This window comes from Pholcus phalangioides, unplaced genomic scaffold (assembly GCF_987345545.1).
Source record: "Pholcus phalangioides strain wild (caught in Gottingen) unplaced genomic scaffold, Ppha-v1.0 ptg000042l_1, whole genome shotgun sequence".
NCBI classification, from domain to species: domain Eukaryota; kingdom Metazoa; phylum Arthropoda; class Arachnida; order Araneae; family Pholcidae; genus Pholcus; species Pholcus phalangioides.
This window is the reverse complement of record NW_028301628.1, coordinates 13,640,540-13,668,224: the sequence shown is the minus strand read 5'-3', so window position 1 is coordinate 13,668,224 and position 27,685 is coordinate 13,640,540. Positions and strand designations below refer to the sequence as shown.

Sequence of the window (27,685 nt, the reverse complement as noted above, 5' to 3'; positions counted from 1 at the left end):
CCAATGTATGTAAACTGAATTTTCATTCAAAAAATATTTACATGCTTTTGCAATACTTTTTTTATAAGTTTTATACAGGTACATCAGACTTTGATGACTGAAATATCAAGAGACAAAAATAACATTATCTTATAATGAAAAGAAAATAACTGAGATTCTTGAATTGAACATTGACAACGAACATCTTCAATTGAAACAGAACAAAAAGTATAGTTTTTCTTATGTGAAAATAACACCTAAGCAGAAAATAAGCCTTAGCTTGATTTTTCAAGATGCTGCCCGACCCAGAAAATTTGCCTGTTAAAATCGTCAGCCAGATGAAGGCATTCTGTAGGTCTGTTGCTATACATGACAGGTTTCTTGTATAAAGTGAAATTAATATATAATAATGTTAGACATTTATGTTTAATGATAATTCAAGTTATCCTGTGGTTTTAAGTTCCCAAAAATGGCTAATTTGGACAAGTGGAACCTCCAGAGTAATGAATCCTCAGAATGACTTATCTCCTCCTCTTAGCCAGATCATTTTTTAATTATCACTGCTCCTTTAAAAATATTTCAGAATTTAATTTAATGAAGTAGGGATATTCTTTAACAGTGAGGAATTTAAGAAAAAGAGCTCCTGAAAGTTTGGGTTCAATTATAAAAAAAAAAAATTCTGCGGGGTCTGAAAAATTTGGAGAAAAAAAAAATTCAGGCACCCTTCTGATTTCTCAGAATTTTCATTATCTCCAAATTCATTTATTTTACCACGAACAATTTTCTTGCTGCAGTTCGCATACAACTGAAGGTTCAGATATAATTACACAGAAATGGGTGTGTTTGTGTGTGAACAATTATTCCCTTACTTATAATCATGGTTAATTTTATTGATCAAATACATAGTTTAACATTCACCAAAAATGTATACTTAGACATAATATAAGACATGTACACACAAAGGATGTGCATTAGGGTGGGTCGAAAAAAAATATTTCATTTGCAAATCGCTATAGTGCGGAAAAGTAGCCTCCTTTAATAAAAAGAAAAATGACGTAAAAAAATTTAAAATCGATTGGCATCTTCCAGTCATGCATCGTACTTGAAGTTTATGAAAATTGAACATTTTTCTTAAATTTTTTTAATATTACTTAAAATTTGATGATCGATGTGCAAAAGTTTCTTATGCTTATTTTATGGTTCAATAAAGTAAAATAAATTAAAACATAATTGATATTGCAATGTTTATCGGTCGCACAATGTGTTCGAAAAACTGGAATTGACCAAATTTTTGAAGTTTCATTGTACAGCTCTTTTCATGCTTTGTCAGAACAAAATGACCCAGAATTTACCATGAAGAGGTGGCTGCACATTGAGTTTCACCTACACTCTATCCAATCAACCATCCAAAGTAGGAGAGTGTATGTACTTTACATTATAGTTACCAAAATTGACTAGGATTTACTGGTTTAGTTTCTTCTATTGTTTCTTTTCCAAGTGTTCATGTTTAAAGTTAACTTTTGAACAATGAAACTTGCAAAAATTTAGTCAATTCCAGTTTTTCGAACACATTGCGCGACCGATAAAAATTGAAATATCAATGATGTTTCAATTTATTTTACTTTATCAAACCATAAAATAAGCATAACAAACTTTTGCATGTCGATCATAAAATTTTAAGTAATATTAAAAAAATTAAGAAAAATGTTCAGTTTTGTCAATTTTCATAATCTTCAAGTACTATGCGCGACCGGAAGATATCAACTGATCTTATAATTTTTTATGTTGTTTTTCTTCTTATTAAAAGAGGCAACTTTTCCGCACTATAAAAATTTGAAAATGAAACTTCTTTTTTTTTTTTTCAATCCACCCTGTTGTACATACATTTTGAAGTTGTGGAAAAAGAAAATTCAATTTTCCCCATTTTGCCCAAAAAAACCCGGGTTTTTTACAACCCTGCCCGAAACAGGACACACGTATAAAGAACATGCAATCAGGCTAATTTTGGATTTCAAAACGCCAGATTGACGCTTGCTGATTGGCTAATTTTGTTTTCTCCCCAAAAATGAAATATTTTTTGTGATTTGACAAAATGGCGACACAACGCTTACAAAGTAAAAGTTTTTTTTCTGGATAAATTCTTGGGAATAATTTTTCCCCCAACGTAGGGATTTTTTACAATCACGGGCAAAATTCGGGAGATTAGAATTTTTTGTGAGTCCTGGAGATAGAGTAGAAATTCAGGAGCCTCCAGGAAAATCTGGGAAACTTGGCAGCTATGTTTTAAGGTAAGAATAGACAATGTGAAATAAAATAACTGCTGGAAGTACCAGCTTTTACAAGCAAAATTCAACAGGTCTGTTAAGATGGCTCCAATTGACAAAAAAATATTGTTAATCAAATTACACACAAATAAGAATGCCTAGCACTACATTCAAAAGCACTCTAAACCAATCGGATCTATAGCTGCCTTGATGACCAACCAGTACGATACAACAAACTTACAAATTAGGTATAAGGTATTAGGTTAACATTTTGTTTCAACTAGGTTTTTTTTTTTAAATCAAACATTATGTTTGCACTTTTTGCTCTAAAAAAAATCAACACGTCTCAACTAGTACAATGACTGAATGTAAAAGTGAAACTAAGGAAAAGGTGAAAAATCTTTTTTCAGAAATGAAATTATTTGAATTCTGACCTTCCTCCTGGGATGTAACTTAAGGACACGAAGTGCAGAGGGAACAATCATCCTTTTCTTCTTATCAAATGGTGGTGGGATGCCTTCATATGCTCTGAGACGATCCAGTGCATTCCCACCACGCTTCGTTTTGTGTGGCAACATTCCTCTTACAGTCCTCATTAGTATCTTACTGGGAGCACGGAAATGAAAAGGACCTCTAGCTGGATTCACATTGCAACGTTTCCGTAGAAAGGACAAGTATTTCACTGAAAAAAAATTCAAATACAAATTCATCAAAATACATATACAATTTAAAAAAGATTTTTAATTCTATATTGATGAGGTGGCTGAATTGCTTAATATTAGCATACGTGTTTGAAACAAACATTTTTATAAAATGAATTTCAAAATTATTTATATTTTTATCAGGGGGGTTGACAAATCACAAAATAAAATCTAGATACCAAAATATTTTTTGAAAAGCTAAACAAAATTTCCTTTTCCCAGATAAGCAGGTTAAAAAATATTTCAACTTTTCTGGAACATAACATGACCCCCCCCCCCCATGTTAATAGATACGTTTATATGAGTTCCAAAAATTTTGTCTTGCTCCGACTCCAAATAAATAACCACATATTAACCATTTCAGTCAATAGAGGGACCCGGCACCTTAGATTTGCAGATTCCAGATTTTCATTTAGTTAACTTTGACAACGTGCTGGTCTCCCTCAGTTTTGCAGAACGTGGCTGATTAAGGGGAATACAGCAGCCCGGGCATTAGGTTGATAATATGATCAAATGAAGTATGGGTCATTCCATTTCAAATCACCCGGTAAAATGCCAAAATGGAACAATTTCAGATTTGAATGATTTTTATTTGTTGCGTTTACCATCCTTATTAACTGTGAAATATTATTTGCATATCTCCAAAACTTTGGGAATGAAATTTGAAATGTTGAAATATGTACAGGGGTGAAAGCGCCCCTCATCTATTTCGGAACAGCTAATTTCATTTTTGGAACAGAAATTTTGAAAACGGAGCAGAACTAAAAACGAACTATATCTGCAATATAAGGAGTAATTTTTCTGTGAAATGCCGAAAGTTTTGCCAAAAATGGTTGAAACAAATAAATAAATTTCTTTCACAAATTAAAATCCATTTAATTTTTTTCTGAATTATCTTATGTCACTACTAAAACATGCATTACTGAAATGATGAATAAAAATTATTAGACGTTTCAAATTAAGCAAAATGCATACTAAAAACCTAAGCAGCAAGAATTTCTGCTGCTTGAACACCAAAATCTTATTCATCCTGATATAGCAAAAAAAGTGTGAGCAGAATATAATAAGGGTTTCCATGAAAAAAAAAACTAGCTTCTCACAGAATTTAAAGGAATTATTAAATTTAAAAGCAAAATGCAAAAAACGAGAAAAATATAAAAAAAATACCTTATTTACTTAAACAATTTCTCAACCTAATACAGGGTTCATACAAAATTTTCAAAATGAAAAGTAAAGAGTTTTTAAGGACTTTTTAAGGAGTTTCAAGCAGTTTTTAAGGAGTCATGGCAAACTTCATAACTTACAAGTTTTACAGCAAAAAAAGGGGCGGGGCACATATGCAAATTTATTTTTAATTTGCAAACAAACTTTCCCTCTTCTCAAAAATATAGATGTAGAAATGGTTCAAACATTACAAGTTTTGATTTGTTACCCAGGGGGTGAACTATCTCTGCGGTCCTTAGCGGAAAAAAAGTAGTTGAGTGCCGAAAAGTCCTTAGCTGGCCAGTAGTTCGACTTTTCGATACTATCTCTAAGCTAAGGACTTTTTTTTAGTAGTTACTTAGGACCGCTGCTAAGGACTGCCTAGCACCAGTCCTAAAGCAGCAAGAAAAGTAGTTCACGGCGGCCATCTTGGAAAAGAGGAAATTTCGTCTCTGGCCGCGAGTTCTCGCTGTGATATTTAGCGATGAAATATGCTGGTTTTTTTTTTTCGAATTAAACAATTTTTTACGATAATAATGACAGATAAAACTTAGATTATGTCTTCGATGTCATAAAAATTGAAGTGATTCATCATTATATCCTGCAAAACTAGATGTTGACATCGGCGATCGAAGCCACGACGAAGTGCTAGCATGTTCATTACTGAAGTAAGAATTATTTTATTGCTATCGAACTATATAAGAAGAGTGTTTAGAAATTTTCTTAATATTTTTTTGCTCGGTAAATGCGTTATTTAAAAATATAAATGGACATAATGTCACGCAATCAATAGGGCAGTGGATAATGCTGAAAAATATCAAATAGCCCATGTATACTTTGGATTGTATTGAAAATATTTACATGGCAAATGAAACATAAATCTACAATTACGATAATATCAGATTGAAATTTTACATTCTATGTTTTTTGCCGTATTAATTTTTTTCAATGAAAAATTATGTCTAAATAAATTGAGCATGTGTGTAAATAAATAATTTGAATATTGTTGGCACAATAAAAATTGTGCGTGGATGACTATGCTATGAATAATCGCCTATAAATAAGGAAATTGAATAATTTTAATTAATAATAATCGCCTATAAATAAGGAAATTGAAAATTTGTGTTTTAGATCAACCTCCCTTCAATGCACAAAGTAACTAATAAGCTACAATTCATTGATAATAAATTATAGCACCTAAATGACAAAAAATTTAATTACTTTTTTGTGATGAGTAATGGTGAAATTGAAATAAAGCATGGTAAAAATTGGCAGTAATGTTAAATATTAATTTTTGTAAAACTCGTGCACTAAAGGATAGATTTGATATTTTGAACTGTTCAAATGAACAATATTGTAATACTTAGTGGAAGTTAAATTTTAAAGAAAAAAAATCATGTGCCACTTCCTGAAAAATTGCACTCTAACTCGCTCTGAGATGAGGAATATGTAATAAGGAATCATTATATTGTTTTGTTGATATGAAAAATGAAATTCGTACAATGGGACTAAAAAACAAAGTTGGAATTTCAGGCACAGTTTTTATTGAGGTATATACATTATAACTAGAGGAAGCAGATTAGTGTTTGAAACGTATTACTACTTCAGTATTTGGGTTATGGCCTTGCTGTGTGTGTTCAAATTTAATTTTTTGCCAAAAATTGTTTTTGATTTTGTGTGTATGGGTAAACACAGAAAACAAATTTCCACGTCGAATATTTAAGAACTTTAAAATATAACATTTTGAGATGTTATGGAAGTGAAACTTTTAACAAGCATTTATTTTTTAACAATGTTGTTAGTAAACAGCTGAGAGATTATATATATATTAGTGTATATACATTTGTGAGACTTTTCTAACTCCGAAAAATTTTGTTTCCCAGGAACTTGGCTGTAGGTAGCTACGAAGTTATGTGAAGGTTTTCAAGGTTACCACACAATTCTCCCAGAGCAAACAAAGGTAATTTTAATTCTTTGTATTTGACTTTAAGCAACAGTTTCCATTATTATTTTCATGTAAAATGAAATATTTCCATGCATGATTTAATGACATAAATTTTAACAATCATCATTTTCACTGATTTCATTTGTATCAACAACCCTAGTGGAACAAATACAGTCGAACCCGATTTAACACCACCATCCCACCCACAGAATTTTGACGTTGTATCAGATCATAATCATAATAGCGTTTCGGAGAGGCTGTATTACATAAATTCACATGTTTATTAAGAAATGTTGTATTTCAGTGTCTTATTTATGTTGCACCATGATTAAAATAACCTATTTTATACACATTCAATTTTAAGTTGAGAAAATTCATAAAAATTGTAAACTGTACAATCACTTGAATATTTCTCAATATAAAACTCAACAGAAACATACTTCCCTCTGAAATTATTGTAATTTCAACGACACATTTTATATGTGCAAAAACAAAATAAGCAAGGGGGAAAGGTGGCATTGTTTTTAGTCCATACCTTATTGGTTTCTCTCGAGAAATATCTCGCTATGAGTAATTATCTTTATAATAATTTTTTCAGATACTATTGAAAGAACAACTGTTTTTGACATAATTGAATTGAGAAAATTAAGATAGACAATTTCTTAATGGCTACCTATACCACTCAAAATTTGACCAGTGCAAGTAAAAACATGTACTGTTGAAAAACTTGTCTTGGCTATATAAATGAGAGGGAGGACATTAAAAAAAAACTTTTAGAAGCTTTACTAACTGAAAAGCAATATTAATTCTTTGAAAAACGTGTTATATTTACTGATGAGCAAATTTTGTGAATGGAAATATTAAAACAATATACTTGACGACAAATAATATCATACTTTTTAACTAGTGAGACCATACAACACTGCAAAATTTCTATGTTAATTTAAATAGGGGTTCCCCGATCCACAAGAGGTTGCTAAGGATGTGTTTTAGAGCAAAGCTGAAAGAGTAGAGTGAAAATATATAGTAAGCTGCGTGCCAATAGGTTTTTGCACTTCATCTGTCTGACCAAAATTTTAGGGTAGAAACATGGCTCGAAAAATTGAAAAAGGCGCGGGCCAAATTTTTTGGAAGCCGAGCATATTTTTAGAAGAAATAATCCGAAGTAAAAAAAAATTATATTCAACTTTTTCAGCACTTAGTGATGATCTTGACATGTTGGAAGATTCAGACATAAACTCCAAATATTTTATGATCTGCATAGAAAATTTTAGGTGTCAGTATGAATTTTTTTTTTACAATGTTGGCTCTTAAGATTTGCCAAGCCCTAGGTAAATACATCTAGACATGAACATGTGCATCTATGTGGAACGCCAGGCCTCCCTTGCAAAACACAGTTTATACATTTTGGATCCTACTGTGATAAAATGGTGGCGAGTCGACACAATGTCGACTAAGTGCTATTGTGCACGAATTCTCTCTACTTATACAACTACAGACTGTGTTATAATTTGAAATAAAATATACAGTACATTTAAATATTGATAAGCATAATAAAAGTGTTTTTTTTCTTCCTCTTTTTAATTTCAGGTAAATCAACATTTGAAGATGCAGATGAAAATTTATGAATCTTAAAAAATTATATTCTTGAAAGATGCGATTTCTAAGAAAAGTACAACCAATAAATTGTGATTATGATAACTCTCTATGAACATATGTTTGAAATAAAATGTTTTTGTATGACAAATCATATGTGCAAGTTGTTATTTAATTCATGTTTCTATTAATCAATTTCAATCAATCATTCATCTTCTAATCAACTCAAATGAAATATATTGTCAAAATGAAAGTTATCAGGTGAAATTATTTGTTGGAAGCTAAATATGAAACAGATAAATTGATGAAAGATCTTTTAATATAGACGTATATATATTTTAAATATTGAAGTATTCACTTCCATTAACAGGTAAGTGCTCATTCATAGAAAATCGTGTTCTGATATTTTTTAATACTGAGGAGAAACCTATAGTTTAAAATATAGAACTACAATACGCAGTAAGGCAGCTACTTCTTTTAATTATAAATTATCAATAATTTAATATTTTAGTTGCTCCAAAAATAATTTGCAATTCATTGTTTCAATGAATTTAAAAAAGAATAAAAATGGATAATAAAAAATCATTTTTAACAAATTGGTCTTAAAAAAAAGTGGCACTCAATATTAAAAATAGTATTCAGCTGGGGCCTCAAGTAGGGCCCCCGAGGCGAATTGGGGGCCCAAAAATCTACAATTATTTTGCATAATAACCCTTTCAAGGAGAGCCCCCCCCCCCCCAAAAAAAAAAAAAAAGGAAAGTCTGCCCGGAAAGGCACACTACGACCGTAGGCTCAACTAGTGCCGGTAACCTTAATTTAAAGTTTTGCATTTTGTTGTAAGAATTTTCTTTTTTTCAAATTTTGATTTCATCAGTATGCGACCCGCTTATATGCCGCTGGGGTCCCAGATACTCGCTTTTTCAAGTATCCAAAAGTGGGATCCATGAGCTCGGACAAGAAAAATACCGAATCTTATTCTAAAAAAAGTCGCAAGATGAAAAATGCAACGTCTCATACGTTTACAAAATAATTAAACTAGCTGGCGATGTTAGAGTAAAAAAAATTGCAAAGCACGGGTGACGAAAATGTGTGGCGAATCCCTCGGAAAAAAAAGTTTGTTTACAATCAGTTGTAAACATGAAATCGCTACCACCACCCACTGCGGAAAAACGATTGTTAAATAATTAGTAGTAGTTGTAGGCTTCAAACGGCATCCCGATTGGTTAGCGATCTGTTACTCTCGAAACCAAAAATTTTCTCTCCCTCTAACTACTGTTTCACGTCACGTGACCTTAAGGACTGGTAGTTCATAGTACCTCTTAACTACTAGTAGTTGAAGCGGTCCTTAGCTGCAGTCCTCCGACCGGTAGTTCATTAGGACTAGTAGTTACTAAGGACTGCAGAGATAGTTCACCCCCAGCATCATAAGAATTCATAAAATAATCAATCCACATACATGCTTTCTGTCGTCACTTTGGTGACGACAAGTACCTTCAAGTATTAGTCAAAAATATAACTCATAACAGCATCACATAAATTATAAAAATTCTAAAAGTGATATTCATTCCCCCTCCAATTATTCAAAATAAAAACCACAGCCGACAAAGATTTTTCTTACAAAATTATTTATATTTGCAGCAACTCTAGGCACACACACACACTTCCAGCACAACTTCCTAGATAGTAAATTGCCCATAGATGGTAATAGACCTGAGTTGTGCTTTGTTTGAAAGAAAGAAAGCCCTCCCCCAGAAATCACTCACTCAAACAATCTGGGAATGTGCCACGGGCCGCTCAATTGAAGTAAGAATTTGCCACGAGCCACTTGAGGCAGGCCACATTTCGGCCATGTGTTGAGCACATGTATGCTTTAAAATAAGGGGCTGTTCAAGTATTACGTCAGCAAATTTTCAGCAATTTTTGACTCGCCCCTCTTGTCAGAAAAAGTCAGGGAAACTCTCGCCCTCCCCCTGTCAGCACTCTGCCTCCTTCCTCCTAACGCTTATTGGTGGAATCTGAATTGGGCGCTTCCCCCCAGATGATCAAAAATTTATTTTTTTAATCCAAAAAAATTTTTTTAAAAGAATTGTAAAAATATTTTTTACAATTTCGAAACAAAATATCTTTAAATGTTATTATAATCTTTGTTAATTTCAATGCTATTTGAAGGCTAAGAACCCAAAATTGCTCAAAAAATTCATTGTGACCCTACTTCTTTAAGCCCTTGGTAAGCCTTGACCCGCGGTAAACATTCGGCCTGTGCGGACCAAATGTGGCCTGTCCATAAATCTATTTTTGTAACAACGAACCAAGTGACACATTTACAGATCGCTTAAGTGACTCGTGGCACAACACCAGACCATTTAAGCGATCTGTGGCACATTAAGCGATCCCTTGAGTGACATGTGACAAAGTTTTAGAGCATTGGTCCTGCCACCAGTGCGGTTCTACATCACTCAAGTTATCCGCGGCACATTCCCAGACTACTTAAGTGATCTGCAGCATAATCACGGATCACTTATATGACGCGTGGCACAGCTCCAGAGCATTTGGATCCGCTAAGTATTTGAAGATCACTAGAGTGGCTCTGTAGGGGACTCAATAGGGAGAATGTTAGTTCAGGTGCCCACAAACTAGTGAAAAGTTTTACTCGTTTTTCGTGCACCGAGTAAGATGCCATTAAGAATATTTCATATTTTTTATAAAGGGTGGTTGATGACGTAAGAATCATCCAACCCCCCCCCCTCCGCGTCATCAAGTCAGCAAATCGAAAAATCCCCCATCCATGCTGACATAATACTTGAATGACCCCTAACATAAAGATACCCAAAAGTTATTTTCTGAAGGTTAAAAAAAGTGGGTTCAGCTATAGCGGCCTGTCCTCCCCTCCCCCTCCTGTAAAACCAGACGTGGCTCGGGCTGTCACTTTTAAAAGCCGGGTTTTACTAGCAGGTTTTCTATGCCGCGCGCAACGTGAATTACCCAGCGCGACACGCCGTCGATTCATCAATATGAAAAGCAGTACGACTGTTTTCCTACAGAGCGCAATACGGCTCACGACAGCGCTTTACGGCGAGCGTGATTGGCAGACTGCTTCTGGTGGAGTTAAGCGTCGTGTGCCGCGCGTTTCAGCGATCTTCCCTTCATTTTCGTGTTGTGTCTCTTCCCTTTAAACCGGAGCATGCAGCCGATAGAGTGCATGACGCCAGGGTCATATACTATATAGCCATCCTGAGCCGATGCGCCACGCTTGGAAAACGCAAATGCGTAACGTCATTATGTAACTCATTTCTGCCGACACGAAATGATCCAGTTAGGTTCACGCGGCGCAAAAAGCCTACTCCTAGGAAAACCTGGCTTCAGGGATGAACGCTCGTTACGGGATCCCAGGAGAGATAACCCCATTGTCTCTCATAGAATCTCTTGTGTGTGGATAGAGCCTGTTCCTCTTTTTTTTGCCTTTTTATTTACGGCAATCAATCTGCGAAACAGATTCGCTTGCCCCACTGGACTTCAGTCTTTAGCACTTTAAGGCGCGGCGGCGAAAAGATAAGCTTGTCGTCGTCCCTTACTCCAGTGGAACTGAAATTTTTTTTTCTTTCTTCTTTTTCAGTAGCGAGTTGTAATGTGAATAAAACACGTCAAAAAACTGAGGAAAGCAGTGACATTTTGCGGTTTCTCGGAATTTTCGTAGTGAGATATTGGCTGTAAGCAAATGGGAAGGAGGGATAAAATAGGAATAGTAGGAGAGAATTGCAGTAAAAAAGACGATTGCGGCGAAAGTAGGAAAATAGTAGGAAAAATAGGAAAGCTGCGAGGTCTGCACTCAGTATAATGCGTAATATAGGAGGTTCGAGACATCGTTTCGCCGCATAAGTAAAAACTTTCTCACCACTGGGCATGGGGGAATTTTCGGCTACTGGTTCAGCGGAGTGATGTCGTTCTACGGACCATCGATTTCCAATGCTGACCAGTTTGCGAAATAGGCAGGAAAACACGTAAAAACTAGCGATTCGGTAAAAAATCGTATTTTTAGAAGCAAAAGCGTATAATCGTATTAATTTACTAAATACGACAAAATTGTAACGGTTGGCAGGTATGCACAACCATTGGATGTTCCAATCCCATCCCCTGCTTTCACATTTCCAATTACAAAGGGAGAGAGCGTTTTTTTCTCTTTTCTTCCTCTTTATATTCGGGGGAAAGCTTCCTCTTATTTTTCTAGGCAATGCTATTCATCACCATGGGGAATGCCTATTCTAAGAAAGATCATCCCTTCAGAGAAAAAAAAAAGTACTTTTTCAGGCGTGGCTGCAAAAAGTAAGGAGTTATAAGGGCCCTTCCAGAGGGAAATGAAAAGTTAGGAGTTTTTAAGGAGTTTGTAAGGATGTGCGAACCCTGTAATAGCATGTTAATAGATTACGAATCACGAGTGGCTTTCAGAAATTCAGCATCTCAATGACAATTTTTTTTCAAATTTTTCATGCCCTTGAACATAAGATTTTGTCTTATTCCATTAAAGCATTGGATGGACCGATTTTTCAATGTTCGAAACTTTGACTTTTATTTATTTGTTAACAATGAACTCTTTCACTGTCTGCATTACCATGTGCTAAAGATAAAAAAAAGCCTTCACCAAAACTGGAAAAATTTTGAACTTTGGAACTTTGGGCTGCTTTCACAGTTACAGAGTTTGAACATGTCTACCCATTTATCTATCCTCTGAACTGATTTTACTTCTTGTAATTCTTTGCATTATAGTGTAACCCATTCATCACACATAATTAATAGTTGGTGATACAATGTTAAGCAACATCCCAGCAACACGTCAGTGAGTAATGTGCCATCCCAGCAATGCACGAAAGGGAGTGCGAAAAACAAGCAAGGATGCAAACGTTTCATTCTCTCTAACAACGTTTTGGAAAGGTAGGACATTAATATAAAAAAGGTATCTCACACAAGTTATGTAAAATGAGGACATGCTCCTAGTACAAACTCTTCATTTGACTATTGTAAAGAGCATGCCCCTCCCCTACCAATGCAGTGGTGGACCGTGCGGCCATATTGGGCGCCGCTCTAGGAGGGGTGCCAAATTGAGTTCGAAGGGTGAAAAAAGGTTTGTTGACCAAAAAATAAAACGCAGTCAGTAGCGCCAAAAATAGATTCTGCATGGGTAAATTTTTTCCCTCGAGCCACCCCTGTTCACCAAATCCGGATCTTCGCAATGTGAAATTGTCACGATCAGCAACCGCCGACGATAATCACACGACTGCATAGTGGCTAGATGACAAAACTATGAATATTTTAACTGGAGTTTTTACAGATCCCCTTTTTTCCCAACGATCTTCAAAAAATGTCGGTAATTTAAACGAGTAAACCAATCCCCCTTTTCGATGTATGCCGTCTTTGAATGCAGGTTGGCAGCCATGAAATTAGTTATTTTCAGTATATAACCCAAAGGAGAAAAACCGGTCTCCGAAATCAGAAAATTTGGTATATTCATTCAGGGACTTTGATAGCCCGCCAGTTAACCAATAACAGTATAGGGCTTTATACTTCAAGGTAGTAGAACTACTTTCCAAGGTCACGAGATAACGCGATTGTGATAGATGGTGGAAAGTGAAAAAAAATTGAAGTTTCTTCTCTCCGTATCTTTTTCCACGTCTCGGAAAGAACGTGTCGCGTAAACAAAATTTCCATGCTTCTTTTTCTTAAATTCAGGGTATTTGACACACTACAGTGCATTAGCAGTACCTCCACGAACCACAAACAAGAATTGGCGCAAATGCGCTTGGATTAGGCGCACCATGTAGCAAGAGAACCCTTTCGGCGCATTTTGCCACAGCTCTTGCACCCTTGTATATAAAACAAATGATGCAGATGACTTTTCCAAGGGTCAATTTTTAAACTGCTTTGTTTGAGAAAATAAATCAACTTTTTCAATTTTCAATATATCTAAGTGAAATTTCCACTAATGTGTTCACAAAAACATACAGAATATAAAAAAAAAAAATTCATACTCACATTTGAAATTTACATACAAAAAATTATAAAACTTTGTTTTTGTTCTGTTGGAAAAAATATAAGTTTTCTAACATTTTTAAACCAGAGAGGCACAGCAGTTACCACACAAAACAACTTTTATTTTAAATTTCTGCTAAATATAAAGTAAAAGACTGAAGAAAAAAAAATAATGTTTTTTTTTGTGTTAATATATCTATTCTGGCTCGCAACACAAAATTCATCGAAATAAGACTGGATTGCTCAATTTCAAATCATTCAACAACCCTTAAAATGCAACCAGTCATTCCAGATTCCAATTATAATTTTTTTGTTTATTGCTTCTACCATCATTAGGTACATGAAATGTTGTACATGGTTGTCTTCTATGGGTGTTTTCCCTAACGACGACCATAGACATCACAACAACGGGAAAGCTCGCGTAAAATCTTTTTTCTGCCAAAATCCGGAGAGCTGGCAGGTCTTTACTTGTCATCACTACTCTCCAATCAAATCTTGAAAACACTTTTTGAAAACTTTCTTGAAAACACAAATTTATATTACACTTCAGATGTAATTTCAGGGATTAAAAATTAAGGAGTTATTTTTTCCCAAACGTTGCTTTTTTTAACAATCACAGGCAGAATTAAAAATAAGAATTTTAAAAAAATTCAGGAGCTTCCCATAAAATCAGAGAGACTAGGCAATCACATATAGAAAATGATAAATGCCAATAATGATCTAGTTCTAGTCTCCCATGACGAGTTGGGATTTTAAAAGTCATTTAAGTGTAGATATTTTCAAAAGAAATATCCAGTATGTTTTTTGAATATTCTCACATGCTGATCTCCACTGATGCTTCGCAGCATGCCGCTGGGGAGCACAACAGTTGCAAAATAATAGACTGGGTAACAAACTAATAATTCATGGACCAATGAAACATTACAAAGATTAATTACTGCTGCCTCAGTTGGTAGTGCATGTTAATAAATCATTCTATTCATTAACCAGTTTAATCATCACTGACAGCATTGGACTACAAAAACTAAACTGGACCAGAAACCTTAGTACAGTAGTCTTAGCAGGTATCCTTCAAATGAAGTCATCCCTTATTTCAATCAAATAATTTCCCCTTGTATATTAAATACATTCATTTAAAACTCTTGATTAACGATCAACCCTATTTTTTTGGACAAACTTTTTCGTCCGGCGTCATCAAAAGAGATTTTACTATATTTCAAATAATTTTATATGGAAATTTTTATCATTCACACCATGCTAAACATTTCTTTCAACTTGCCACACATATAATTAACAGCTACACTAAACTCACGTTTGTTCCTGAAGAAACTTCCAGATATATTGATTCCTTCACATCTTAGAACTACAACTTTCTGACCTTAAAAAAGAAAAATTAGACAAAGTTAAGAGAATATTGTGTAGGGCTTCCACAAATTGAAGAAAGAGCCAAGTATTTTTTCCTTTAAGAATAACGACCCCAAATAATTTTTTCCTTTTTGAATAAAGAAATTTCCTAAGACTGGAATATGGTCTTCTAGATCAGTGGTTCTCAACCTTTGGAAGCCCACGGCCTGAGTTCATTTATTTTTTTAAAAGGAAGGCCCAATCAAACATGTTTAAAGAAATAAATGGGGGAAAGTGAAACGACAAATCAGTCGCGGCCCAGTATCCAGGCCTGACTGTTGAGAAACACTGTTCTACATCAATCTTCTCAGACAAATACATCAAAATACAGTAATAGACATGTGCGAATCACCATCAACATAGATCCATACGAATATGTGAAAATGTTAAAACCTTTCTCAATGTAATTATTGAGACCATCATTTAATAACTTCAAATGTATGTGTAGACGATTTACCTAACAGCAGTGTTTTTGCCACAATTGCTGCAAGACGACCGAGCAAATGACCTCGCCCATCAATGATCAATGCCTGAAAAAAAAAAAAAAAATCACCTTAACATACTCTAAATTAGAATACATACAAAGTTGGTTAAAAAACTGGTTTTTGTTTTAAATAGTATTAACATTAAAAACAATAAAATTTCTGAAAAATCATTCAAACTTCTAATAATTAAAATAAAATGTTCATTATTGGTAATTAACACTATTCCCATATTAATTAATCAATAAATATTTCTTACATTTTAACAAAAACCAACTTTTGCAATTTAATTATTTTTTGCTTAACTCAATGGATTACTGTTTGAAAATTCTTTTAATGTTATTATTAATCATATAATAAAGGTTTTTTCTCCAGTTACTTTCAGTATACTTAATTAGGAAGCTATTTTGCAAAAACTAATAAAAATTAGATGAATATCATGTATTTAATGAAGTATAAATGATGCAGATTAATTAGCAATGATTTCCCATGGTTCACACTTTTCGAACGAAAAAAATTCAAGGACTATTCAACCACTTTTCAAGGTAAAACTTAAAAATTCAAGGACTTTTTTTTACAAACGCATATTTTTCACATGAATAGGCGCCTATTTAATTTTGATTAAAACTTTCAGATTACATTTCTACCTACTTTATTTCACATCATCCGTAATGAATAAAGGAGGCCACATACACATATATATCATACAAAACATATGGCACATTGAATAACACTGTTTGTGCCTGTCAATTTCCTCATTGAAACGTAGTTTAGTCTTTAGATATTGCAATTAATTTCCTTTTAAAGACTAAAAAAAGAACTCTTCTAAAGATAGAAAAAGATTAAATTATTTCTTTCATTAATTCTGAATTTATTTCATTAATGCTGAAAATTTTTTTCGTTAATGCTGGAATTTTTTCATCAATTCTGGAATTATTTCTTTCATTACTTTTGGAATAATTGCTTTCATCAATTGTGGATTTGTTTTTCGCTAATGCTGAAATTCTTTTATTGATTCTAAAATTATTTCATTAATTCTGGAATTATTGCTTTATTAATTTTGGAATTCTCTTATCAATGCTGAAATTGTCTTTCATTAATTCTGTAATTTTTTCTTTCAATAATTCTGGAACTATCTTTCATTAATTTTAGAATCATATCATCGATACTGAAATTATTTCTTTCATTTATTGTTTCAAACTCCTTTAAACAACTATGGATGCCATTAGAAAATAATAGAGACGTGCCGACATTCAATGCGTCACGTGATCTTCCAAGGAATGATGTAGACCACTGACGACATACCAGCACCGGTACTAGAGGGTGCGGGGGCAACTGCCCCGGGTGGCAATTTTTAGGTGAACACCGTTACCCCATTGAAGCACAGCTTGCATTTGGCGGCATTTTTGTCTGGCACATTCAGCAACCAATCTTGATAGAAGGGATTTTTCAGTCACAAGTAATTAAAAGTACACACACTTGCTACTCATTTTTTGTTTTCTTTCTTTAAAGAACCTTGTACAAAAGCGCTTTACATCACTCCTAAATAAATATGTTGTTGACAGCATCGGCGGAGATGGGGGGGGGGGGGGAAACCAGCATGAAACGTGAAGTTGACTGATCTAATGTATATATGAATTGACATCATCATCGTGCCCCCCCCCCAGACTTCCAAGTTTATCTCTGCCTATGGTTGACAGTATCAGAGGAAGCTCCGCTCACTTATGGACCGAAAAGCTGAAATTATTCCGGCAAAAATCATGAACCTTTCTTTTCCCCAAGATATTGATTTCTCAGGTCCTCCAGAAAAAATACCTAGTACAAAAGTTTAATCACTTCCAACGACTCCAAATAAGTCTACATACAATCACAGGATACATGCTACCATAAAGCCGGGTTTTCCTAGAAGTGGGTTGTTGCAATACCTTCTAGAGCAGAAGGACTTCTACTCTACAAGGAAGTATTGGTTGTTGGGGGCCAGAACGTGCCGACTGAGCTGATGTGTGCCTCTAACTTTTAATTACAGTGGATCCTGCTAATAACGCTTTTCAAAAAACTGTCATAAAAAAACGTTACAAATACATACAATTGCATACAAATACAACGCCACAACAGGCAAATTGCCCAACAAGGTGGCTGACTTAAGAACATCATGGATCCCCGAGTCATTTTTTGGAGGCCCTACCTACTAGTGCTACACCACACATGCACCCCCCCCCCCGCGGAACCCCCAACGAATCGGTACATGCGGGAATGTGCTTGTACGTGTGGTGAAACCTGAAGTTTTTTGTTTTCTCTGTAATGCTTGTTATGTGTAGTGCTGCCATCTGCCACCAGTTTTTCAAACTATGAGTGAAGTGTTATGATTGAATGATTTATCGTTGTAGGACTGTTGCTCTCTGTGGCGAGACTTTTTAACTGGGAGATCGGCTCGCATTTGCGCCTTGAAGTTGGGAACCACACGTTGTAAGCAGGAAAACACTTTAGCAACAGAGCTAACTCCCAGAATCAGAAACCAGTGCATACTATGTTCACTGTTCCTTATGCAAGAGAAAAAAAAAATCAGCCTGCTTTACTGGTGCAAGCTTGGAATACAGGTTATACTTGGTTTCAGGTTAACTTTGCAGTGAAGAGAAAGGCAGAGAGTGTATTCCTTCGCCGCAAAATATAGTTCTCATATATCGGAGGTTTAAGATGAACATTTATACTGAATATTTCAATTTTTTCTATGATTTTGAAAAAAATACTGAAAAAAACATCGTTTTGAACCGATGTTTACTTGTTTAAAATTGTTGAATTATAAAAAATATTGGTTACCATTATCAAAAATCCATAGCAACGGCAACGACATTCTGGCGCGATATCCTAGAAATTTCCCCCGGCAATATCACTGTCGTGTTTTTTCCTTACACAATTGTATACTGTATATGTATATATTTTTTCGTTATTTGGTTGAATTTTCCATAACGATTCAATTTTTCATTCAGTTTTACATGCAGTTATAGGCTTACATAAAAACGAATATTCAATCAGTTTTATTTTCTCCCCAAAATAGGCTTCAGTGAGTTCAGATATTCACTCATAGATTACAAGAAGTGTTAAGTGTTTCTCTTCCACGAGAGTGCTGATACTATTGTGAGAGGCCGTCCATGGGTGCAGAAGTTTTTTGTTTTAGATCCTCTTTTTTTTAATTATTTATTTTTTGCTATGTTTATGGGATAGTTTTAGTTTCCCATCACAGAGAGTATTGACAGAGTCACGACTTCCACTCACACGAACGGATGCCATCTTCCACCCACCTGTTTCTCCCGATGCGCCCCTTGCCTTTAGTGTCTCTTCAGATAAAATAAATGAGGGGAGGGGGGTGTCCACAGTGGTTTGGGCTTTCATCTTTTATGTGACAGTTGTGTCTTTATTTTCACCAGAGATAGCCACGCTAAAGTTCTCTGCTCTTCCATTCCTGAATACTATATTTTTGCTTTTTGAATACTCCCTGTAAACAAAACTCAATAAGAATCATCCGTAATAACCATGAGCAGCACATCAACCGTAGCAAAAGACTAAAACTGTCGTGAAAACAAGTGGCATCGACGTATACCATTCGGGGAAGGTGGTAAGGTAGAGCGACGGAAATTTCAGCAAGAAAAGTGAGTGGAAAAATTCTAAATTTTCCGTATCATTATCATTATTTGGTGCTATTCCTGCATTTACACGTGAAAACAGAGTTAATCTGCTTCATCTCAATTTTATTTAACATTCATTTTTTCCATATAAATTGAAGAAAAAATTAAAACTCCCCAAGTTTTTGGGAGTCATGGTTAATATACAGTATTTTAAAATTATACGTTGCTTTCATAATACTGTTTGGATTTTTTTTGTAAATAAATTTCAACTAAGGGAAGGGAAATATTGCAGAAAAATATGACTTTTTTGAAATTTTTAGTGTTACTTACGGCGCATTAATGAAGAGTAAGTGACATGCTGATAGAAGATAATTATTTTTCTAAATTTTAAAACACTTTCTAATCAAAAAACAAAACAAATGATTTCAAAAACCTCACTTTAATTTCTGAAAGTATCGGCAATGGTTTTCTTTTAATTCTATAATTATTACTAATTTAACTGTGCAATTACGTTACACGTAAAAAAGATTTTTCTCAGTGAGATTGGCGAGAATCGGCCATACCTTACCGAGGCCGCGCATCGATACATTGGTTAAGAGGCTTTAGTTCCCATAGCAACGAGTGATGAGGTTCCCCTTCACTGCAAAGTTAACCTGAAACGGACTATAGATAAATTCCTTTCGCAAAAAGCAAAAATGGCGAGAAAAGCTTCAGCAAAATCGTACAATGCTAATGTAATGATTGATGGTTGGATGTCTACTCGTTCCGTGCTCCTGTATGTATTTTCGCAAAAGTGGCTACCACTTCCTTTGCATTTTGCAAAAAATGGGACCGTTGCTTAAACCCTGCAGTGAGACCTTTTGCCCTGACCATTATATTGTTTAAAAAGGTAAAGGGCCGTCATTTCAACTCTTTCCAGGAGGGGGAGGGGACAAAGCACATGTACTCAATGTACGTATATATTTGTATATATGTACCACTTTTAATGTATTTTCAAAAGCCCCTGCCAATGACGGGCCTGAAAAGGTATTTTTATTACTATATTTAATAAAGGTTTTTTAAATCCCGGAAAAGCTACAGTATAATCCTTTTCCTTGGGCAATTTCCTTTCTAGCCCGTTAGTACTTTTTTTTTTCTGGTTGGCAATTTTTTTACAACACTGCTTCTTAATTATACTGAACACCTAAACTCGAGTATCAATTATCTGCTTCAATTCGAACTTTCCTGTGTTTTTCCAATAACCTCATGTTGAGTTATTGGCCATATCCCAGTGGGAGACCTCCTCTGCTCCTTTTCTTTTAAACAGTATCCCACACAGGAGCAGCCTCCTCATTTATTTAGATATGGCCTTTATCGGTTGCAGTTTACTATAATATCCCACATACAGGGGAACAGTAAAGAGGTTCAGTAAAATAGTAACAGATACTATGCCTTTTGTTCCCAACACTGTTGCAAAATTTATATTTATATTCTTCATATCTACATGATCCACAACTCATGTTACACTACTTGGTGTTTAATGGGTAATAGAGTAATGGGCAAAATTTACCTAAGCTTTTCTCAAATAGGACACCAAAGAATGATGATGATACCAATGCTTGACATTCCTGTGGACAATTATTTCTCCTTAATGCTAGACCCGACATTTGCTAGAGGTATCTGTGGAACTATTGTCTCACCAATAATGTTTAAAAATGTGCTAGAGACTGTGGCGTTAAAAACAGTTTTGACATAGTTGAAAACTTGACACTAAAGTATGCCTTATATTGGAAATTGACCTCTAAATTTTTCGCACACTAGATGTTCTAATCCAGCAATCATGATTTATACTGAACCCAGACTGTTTCCAACCAAACTCAGAGCTTTTTTTACACTGACCATTATACTACTCAAAAGAGTCCGGGGGTGAACTATCTCTGCGGTCCTTAGCCGAAAAAAAGTAGTTAAGCCCTGATTTGTCCTTAGATGGCCAGTAATTCGACTTTTCGGTACTATCTCTAAGCTAAGGACTTCTTTTTAGTAGTTACTTAGGACCGTTGCTAAGAACTGCCTAGCACCAGTCCTAAAGCAGCAAGAAAAGTAGTTCACGGTGGCCATCTTGGAAAAGAGGAAATTTCGCCTCTGGCCGCGAGCTCTCGCTGTGATATTTAGCGATGAAATATGCTGTTTTTTTTCCCCGAATTAAAAATTTTTTTACGATAATAATGACAGATAAAACTTTGATTATATCTTCGGTGTCATCAAAGTTGAAGTGATTCATCGTTATATCCTCAAAAACCTGCTGTAGTATACGTGTATGTTGACATCAGCGATCGAAGCCCCGACGAAGTGCTAGCATGTTCATTACTGAGGTAAGAATTATTTTATTGCTATGGAACTATATAACAAAAGTGTTAGAGATATTATTAATATTTTTTTGCTCAGTAAATGCATTATTTAAAAATATAAATGGGCAATGTCACGCAATCAATAGGGCAGTGGATCCCACTTGGTAATGCTGGAAAATATCAAATAGCTCATGTATATTTTGGGTTGTATTGAAAATATTTACATGGCGAATGAAAGATGAATCTTCAATTACGATAATATCAAATTGAAATTTTACATTCTATGTTTTTTGCTACATTAATTTTTTTTAATGAAAAATTATGTCTAAATGAATTGAGCACATGCGTAAATAAATAATTACAAATACAATTCATTGATAATAAATTATAGCACCTAAATGACAAAAATTTTAATTAATATTTTTTTGTGATGAGTAATGGTGAAATTGAAATAAAGCATGGTAAAAATTGGCAGTAATGTTAAATATTAAATTTTGTAAAACTCATGCACTAAATTTAATGTAAAGGATTAAAATATAGATTTGATATTTTGAACTGTTCAAATGAACAATATTGTAATACTTAGTGAAAGTAAAATTTTCAGAAAAAAATCATATGCTACTACTTTAAAAATTGCACTCTGTAACTCGCTCTGAGATGAATATTTAATAAGGAATCATTATATTGTTTTGTTGATATAAAAAATGAAATTCGTACAATGGGACTAAAAAACAAAGTTTTAATTTCAGGCACAGTTTTTAGTGTTGAGGTAATTGAGGTTATAATGAAAAGAAGCAGATTAGTGTTTGAAACATATTACTACTTCAGTATTTGGGTTATGGCCTTGCTGTGTGTGTTCAAATTGAATTTTTTGCCAAAAATTGTTTTTGATTTTGTGTGTATGGGTGATGACGGAAAAAAAATTTCCATGTCGAATACTTAAGAACTTTAAAATATGACATTTTGACATGTTATGGAACTGAAACTTTTAACATTTAAACTTTTAACAAGCATTTATTTTTTAACGATGTTGTTAGTAAACAGCTGATATATACATATATATATATATTGTATATACATTTGTGAGACTTTTCTAACTCCGAAAAATTTTGTTTCCCAGGAACTTGGCTGTAGGTAGCTACGAAGTTATGTGAAGGTTTTCAAGGTTACCACACAATTCTCCCAGAGCAAACAAAGGTAATTTTAATTCTTTGTATTTGACTTTGAGCAAGTTTCCATTATTATTTTCATGTAAAATAAAATATTTCCATGCATGATTTAATGACATAAATTTTAACATTGTGTCGCATCATTTTCACTGATTTCATTTGTATCAACAGCCCTAGTGGAACAAATACAGTCGAACCCCCGATTTAATGCCACCATCCCACCCAAAGAATTTTGGCGTTATATCAGATCGCAGACATAATAGCGTTTCGGAGAGGCTGTATTACATAAATTCACACGTTTATTAAGAAATGTATTTCAGTGTCTTATTTATGTTGCATGATGAATAAAATAACCTATTTTATACACATTCAATTTTAAGTTGAGAAAATTCATAAAAATTGTAAACTGTAAAATCACTTGAATATTTCTCAATATAAAACTTAACAGAAACATACTTCCCTCTGAAATTATTGTAATTTCAGCAACACATTTTATATGTGCAAAAACAAAATAAGCAGGGGGGGGGGGAAGGTGGCATTGTTTTTAGTCCATACCATATTGGTTTTTCTTGAGAAATATCTTGCTATGAGTAATTTTCTTAGATCTTTTCTTTCTCTTTTTGACATAATTGAATTGAGCAAATTAAGATAGATTTCTTAATGGCTACCTGTACCACTCAAAATTTGACCAGTGCAAGTAAAAACATGTATACTGTTAAAAAAACCTGTCTTGGCTATATAAACGAGAGGGAGGACATTAAAAAAAACCTTTAGAAGCTTTGCTAACTGAAAAGCAATATTAATTCTTTGAAAATGTTATTATATTTACTGATTAGCAAATTTTGTGAATGGAAATATTAAAATTAATATAATTGACGACAAATAATAGCATACTTTTTAACTAGTAAGACCATAAAACACTGCAAAATTTCTATGTTAATTTAAATAGGGTTCCCCAATCCACAAGAGGTTGCTAAGGATGTGTTTTAGAGCGAAGCTGAAAGTAAAGTGAAAATTTGAAGTTAGCTGCGTGCCAATAGGTTTTTTCACTTCATCTGTCTGACCAAAATTTTAGGGTAGAACCATGGCTCGAAAAATTGATAAACATTTTAGGTGCCGGCCAAATTTCTTGGCAGCCAAGCATATTTTTAGGAGAAATAATCCAAAGTAAAAACAAATTATATTCAACTTTTTCAGCACTTGGTGATGATCTTCACATATTGGAAGATGCAGACATAAACTCCAAATATTTTGTGATCTGCATAGAAAATTTTAGGTGTCAGTATGATTTTCTTTTTTGCAATGTTGGCTCCTAAGATTTGTGAAGCCCTAGGTAAATACATCTAGACATGAACAAGTGCATCTATGTGCAATGCCAGGCCTCCCTTATAAAACACAGTTGATGCATTTTGGATCCTACTGTGATAAAATGGTGGCGAGTCGACAAAGTGCTATTGTGCACGAATTATCTCTACTTATGCAACTAAAGACTGTTATAATTTGAAATCAAATATACAGTACATTTAAATATTGATAAGCATAATAAAGGTGTTTTTTTCTTCCTCTTTCTAATTTCAGGTAAATCAACATTTGAAGATGCAAATGAAAATTAATGAATCTCAAAAAATTATATTCTTGAAAGGTGCGATTTCTAAGAAAAGTACAACAAATAAATTGTGATTATGATAACTCTCTATGAACATATGTTTGAAATAAAATGTTTTTGTATGACAAATTATGTGTGCAAGTTGTTATTCAATACATGTTTCTATTAATCAACTTCAATCATTCATCTTCTAATCAACTGAAATGAAATATACGATCAAATGAAAGTTATAAGGTGAAGTTATTTGTTGGAAGCTAAATATGAAACAGATAAATTGATGAAAGATCTTTAATATAGAAGTATATATATTTTAAATATTAAAGTATTCACTTGCATTAACAGGTAAGTGCTCATTCATAGAAAATCATGTTCTGATAATATTTTTTAATACTGAGGAGAAACCCATAGTTTAAAATACAGAACTACAATACGCAGCAAGGCAGTTAATTGTTTTAATTATAAATTATCAATAATTTATTATTTTAGTTGCTCCAGAAAGAATTTGCAATTCGTTGTTTCAATGAATTTAAAAGGAATAAAAATGGATAATAAAAAATCATTTAACGGGTCTTTAAAAAAAAGTAACACTCAATATTAAAAACAGTATTCAGCTGGGGCCTCAAGTACGGCTCCCGAGGTGAATAGGGGGCCGAAAAATCTATAATTATTTTGCATAATAACCCTTTCAAGAAGAGCCCCCCCCCCCAAAAAAGGGAAAAGTCTGCCCCGAAAAGGCACATTACGGCCATAGGCTCAACTAGTGCCTGTAACCTTAATTTAAAATCTTAAATTTGGTTGTAAGAATTTTCTTTTTTTCAAATTTTGATTTCATCAGTATGCGACCCACTTATATGCCCCATAAGTGGCATATACTCGCTTCTTCAAGCATCCAAAAGTGGGGTCCATGAGCTCGGACAAGAAAAATACTTTGACTATTATTATATACTGAATCTTATTTTAAGTCCCAAGATGAAAAATGCAACGTCCTCATACGGTTACTAAATAATTAAACTAGCCAGCGATATTAGAGTAAAAAAAATTGCAAAACACGGATGACAAAAAAATGTATGGCGAGTCCTTCAGAAAAAAAAGTTTGTTTACAACATGTTTGTTTGTAAACATGAAATCGCTGCCACAACCCACTGCGGAAAAACGATTGTTAAATAATTAGTAGTAGTTGTAGGCTTCAAACGGCATCCCGATTGGTTAAAGATCTGTTACTCTCAAAACAAAAAATTTTCTCCCCCTCTAACTGTTTCACGTCACGTGACCTTAAGGACTGGTAGTACATAGTACCTCTTAACTACTAGTAGTTGAAGCTGTCCTTAGCTTCAGTCCTCCGACCGGTAGTTCATTAGGACTAGTAGTTACTAAGGACTGCAGAGATAGTTCACCCCCAGGATTTTATTTCGATTACATAAAATATATTCAATACATTGGCCCATTCTTATAGTCCTAGTTTTAATTATTTCCAATTTCATATGTGGTCTGGAATGTTAAACCTTGATCCCTTATTTCAGTCTAAGAATGTTGGTATTGCTTGTTATGGTTTTTGTAGTTGTTTCTTAGTCTTTTTTAACAGCCACAGTATTACCTTTTTTTTTACAGATGTGACTTTTTTTTGAGAAAGACTGAAAGCACGACCGTTTTACTCTCTATTTCTTGTAATGCTTTTGATGTTTTTCGCACCACAGGAAAAAAAATCTCCAACACAACGCCAAAAAATAGATTATACTACAGCTGTTATGTGTTTTAATATGGTCATTTTTTCATTTTAACAGCCACAGAAGCAACTCTTTTCGGCACATTTTTTCTCTGGCACGGACATTCGAAAGTGCACTTTAACTCCAGCAACTTATGCTTTTTGACAATTTTCTCACTAGAGATGAAAATTGCCAACACATTCCCCAAAAGCAATACTATAATGTGTTCTATTTCTCCAACCCTTCCCCTATTCAATATTTATTCATGGCTTCCCAGAGAAGTTTCTCACAAAACCTTTGTTACAGCTGCCGCTCCGCAGTGAAAAGACATAGCTTGGCAGAGCAGTTAAAAAACCCCTGCTATAATTGTTTTGCCAAATTTCTGCTGGAAATTTCTTAGTGACCTGATAACTCTGCATTTCTTGCTCGACCCAATGAGCTTCACTAAGACTTCCGTTACAGCAGTTATACACCCAGCGCCCCCAAATCAAAATGTTTAGCACTGTTCGGCAACGAGCCCTCCTGACTAGAAATGTTCTGCGGTAAAAATCCCCATACATGTAATAGTGGTTTTTTGCAATTTTTCTTACAAATTGTTCTGCGCCTTACTTCACAGATTTTGGCACATTCTGCTTTGCCGCCCAGCGCTAGGTTCTTTTAAAGAACTTTTTTTTTTCTCCAGGAGCACCTTCATCTAACGCAATTTATATATACAACCATTTTTCTTGCCGAAACACACGACAAGGTTTAACAAGAGCTGTTGCAAACTGCAATTAATCCATTTCAATATACATAAGATCGCCTTACCTTCAGCTAGTTTTCAAGGGTTACATGCTGCCTCAGAAAATAGTGATATCATACTGCACAATCATAAGGATCTATTACCATCACGGGCAGCATTTTGCAAGAACCAACATGATTTAATACCCACATATCTTTACACTTTAACATTTAGGCATCTATTTCCACTAAGGGATACGAGAATTCACCAAACAGCTAAACGGGTGAGAAGAGGGGATTCGCCAACAACGATTAATTACTATATTAAAGAATATTTAATGTTTTCAACACTATCAATAATAATCTCAGCATGCGTGAGCTTAAATATGATACACACGCGAAAAGAAAATTCTACATTTTAATTGCGCCGCCACGTGTTACTACAATTTTCCGCCATTCATAAAGTCCGGAAAACGATCAACGAACCAAACTATATATAAGAAATGGTCGCACGTTCATTTTTATCGATAATTTATCGTGAAGAACACGGATTAAAAAATGTTATTTCTTACCTTTTCCGTGAAACCAGTCATCGCGTACCACGTTTACAACGGGAGGCACGCTTTTTTTCACAAAACTCAATATGGAGGATGATCCGGATTTGAGTAAAGTTTTACACTTCTTATTTCTACGTTGCCAATTCAAGAAGGTTTCTGTAAATAATCAACAGAGGATGACCATACATCCCGTAATTTCTGGGACACTCCTGATTTGTCGCACTCAATTTGTCGCGCTCAACTCGTCGCGCATCAATTTGTCGCAGAGCCAATTCGTCGCGATACAAATTCGTCGCAGAGCCAATTCGTCGCGGTACAAATTCGTCGCAGTGCCAATTCGTCGCGGTACAAATTCGTCGCAGAGCCAATTCGTCGCGGTACAAAT

The 27,685-nt window shown here is 34.3% G+C and overlaps 1 protein-coding gene across 1 annotated transcript in view; it reads right to left on the bottom strand.

Annotated features, from left to right (window-relative positions):
- The window catches only part of RpL13A (ribosomal protein L13A), a 48,075-nt gene extending 20,640 nt beyond the window's left edge, over positions 1-27,435 (bottom strand). Inside the window, exons 1-4 of the mRNA XM_089254782.1 lie at positions 27,316-27,435; positions 15,571-15,643; positions 15,022-15,087; positions 2,678-2,925 (exon numbers count right to left, since the gene is read on the bottom strand). Coding sequence (XP_089110908.1) covers positions 2,678-2,925; positions 15,022-15,087; positions 15,571-15,643; positions 27,316-27,336 — 408 coding nt within the window. The 5' untranslated portion in view covers positions 27,337-27,435. The remainder of the gene's footprint in view (positions 1-2,677; positions 2,926-15,021; positions 15,088-15,570; positions 15,644-27,315) is intronic.
- Positions 27,436-27,685: the final 250 nt, after the last annotated feature.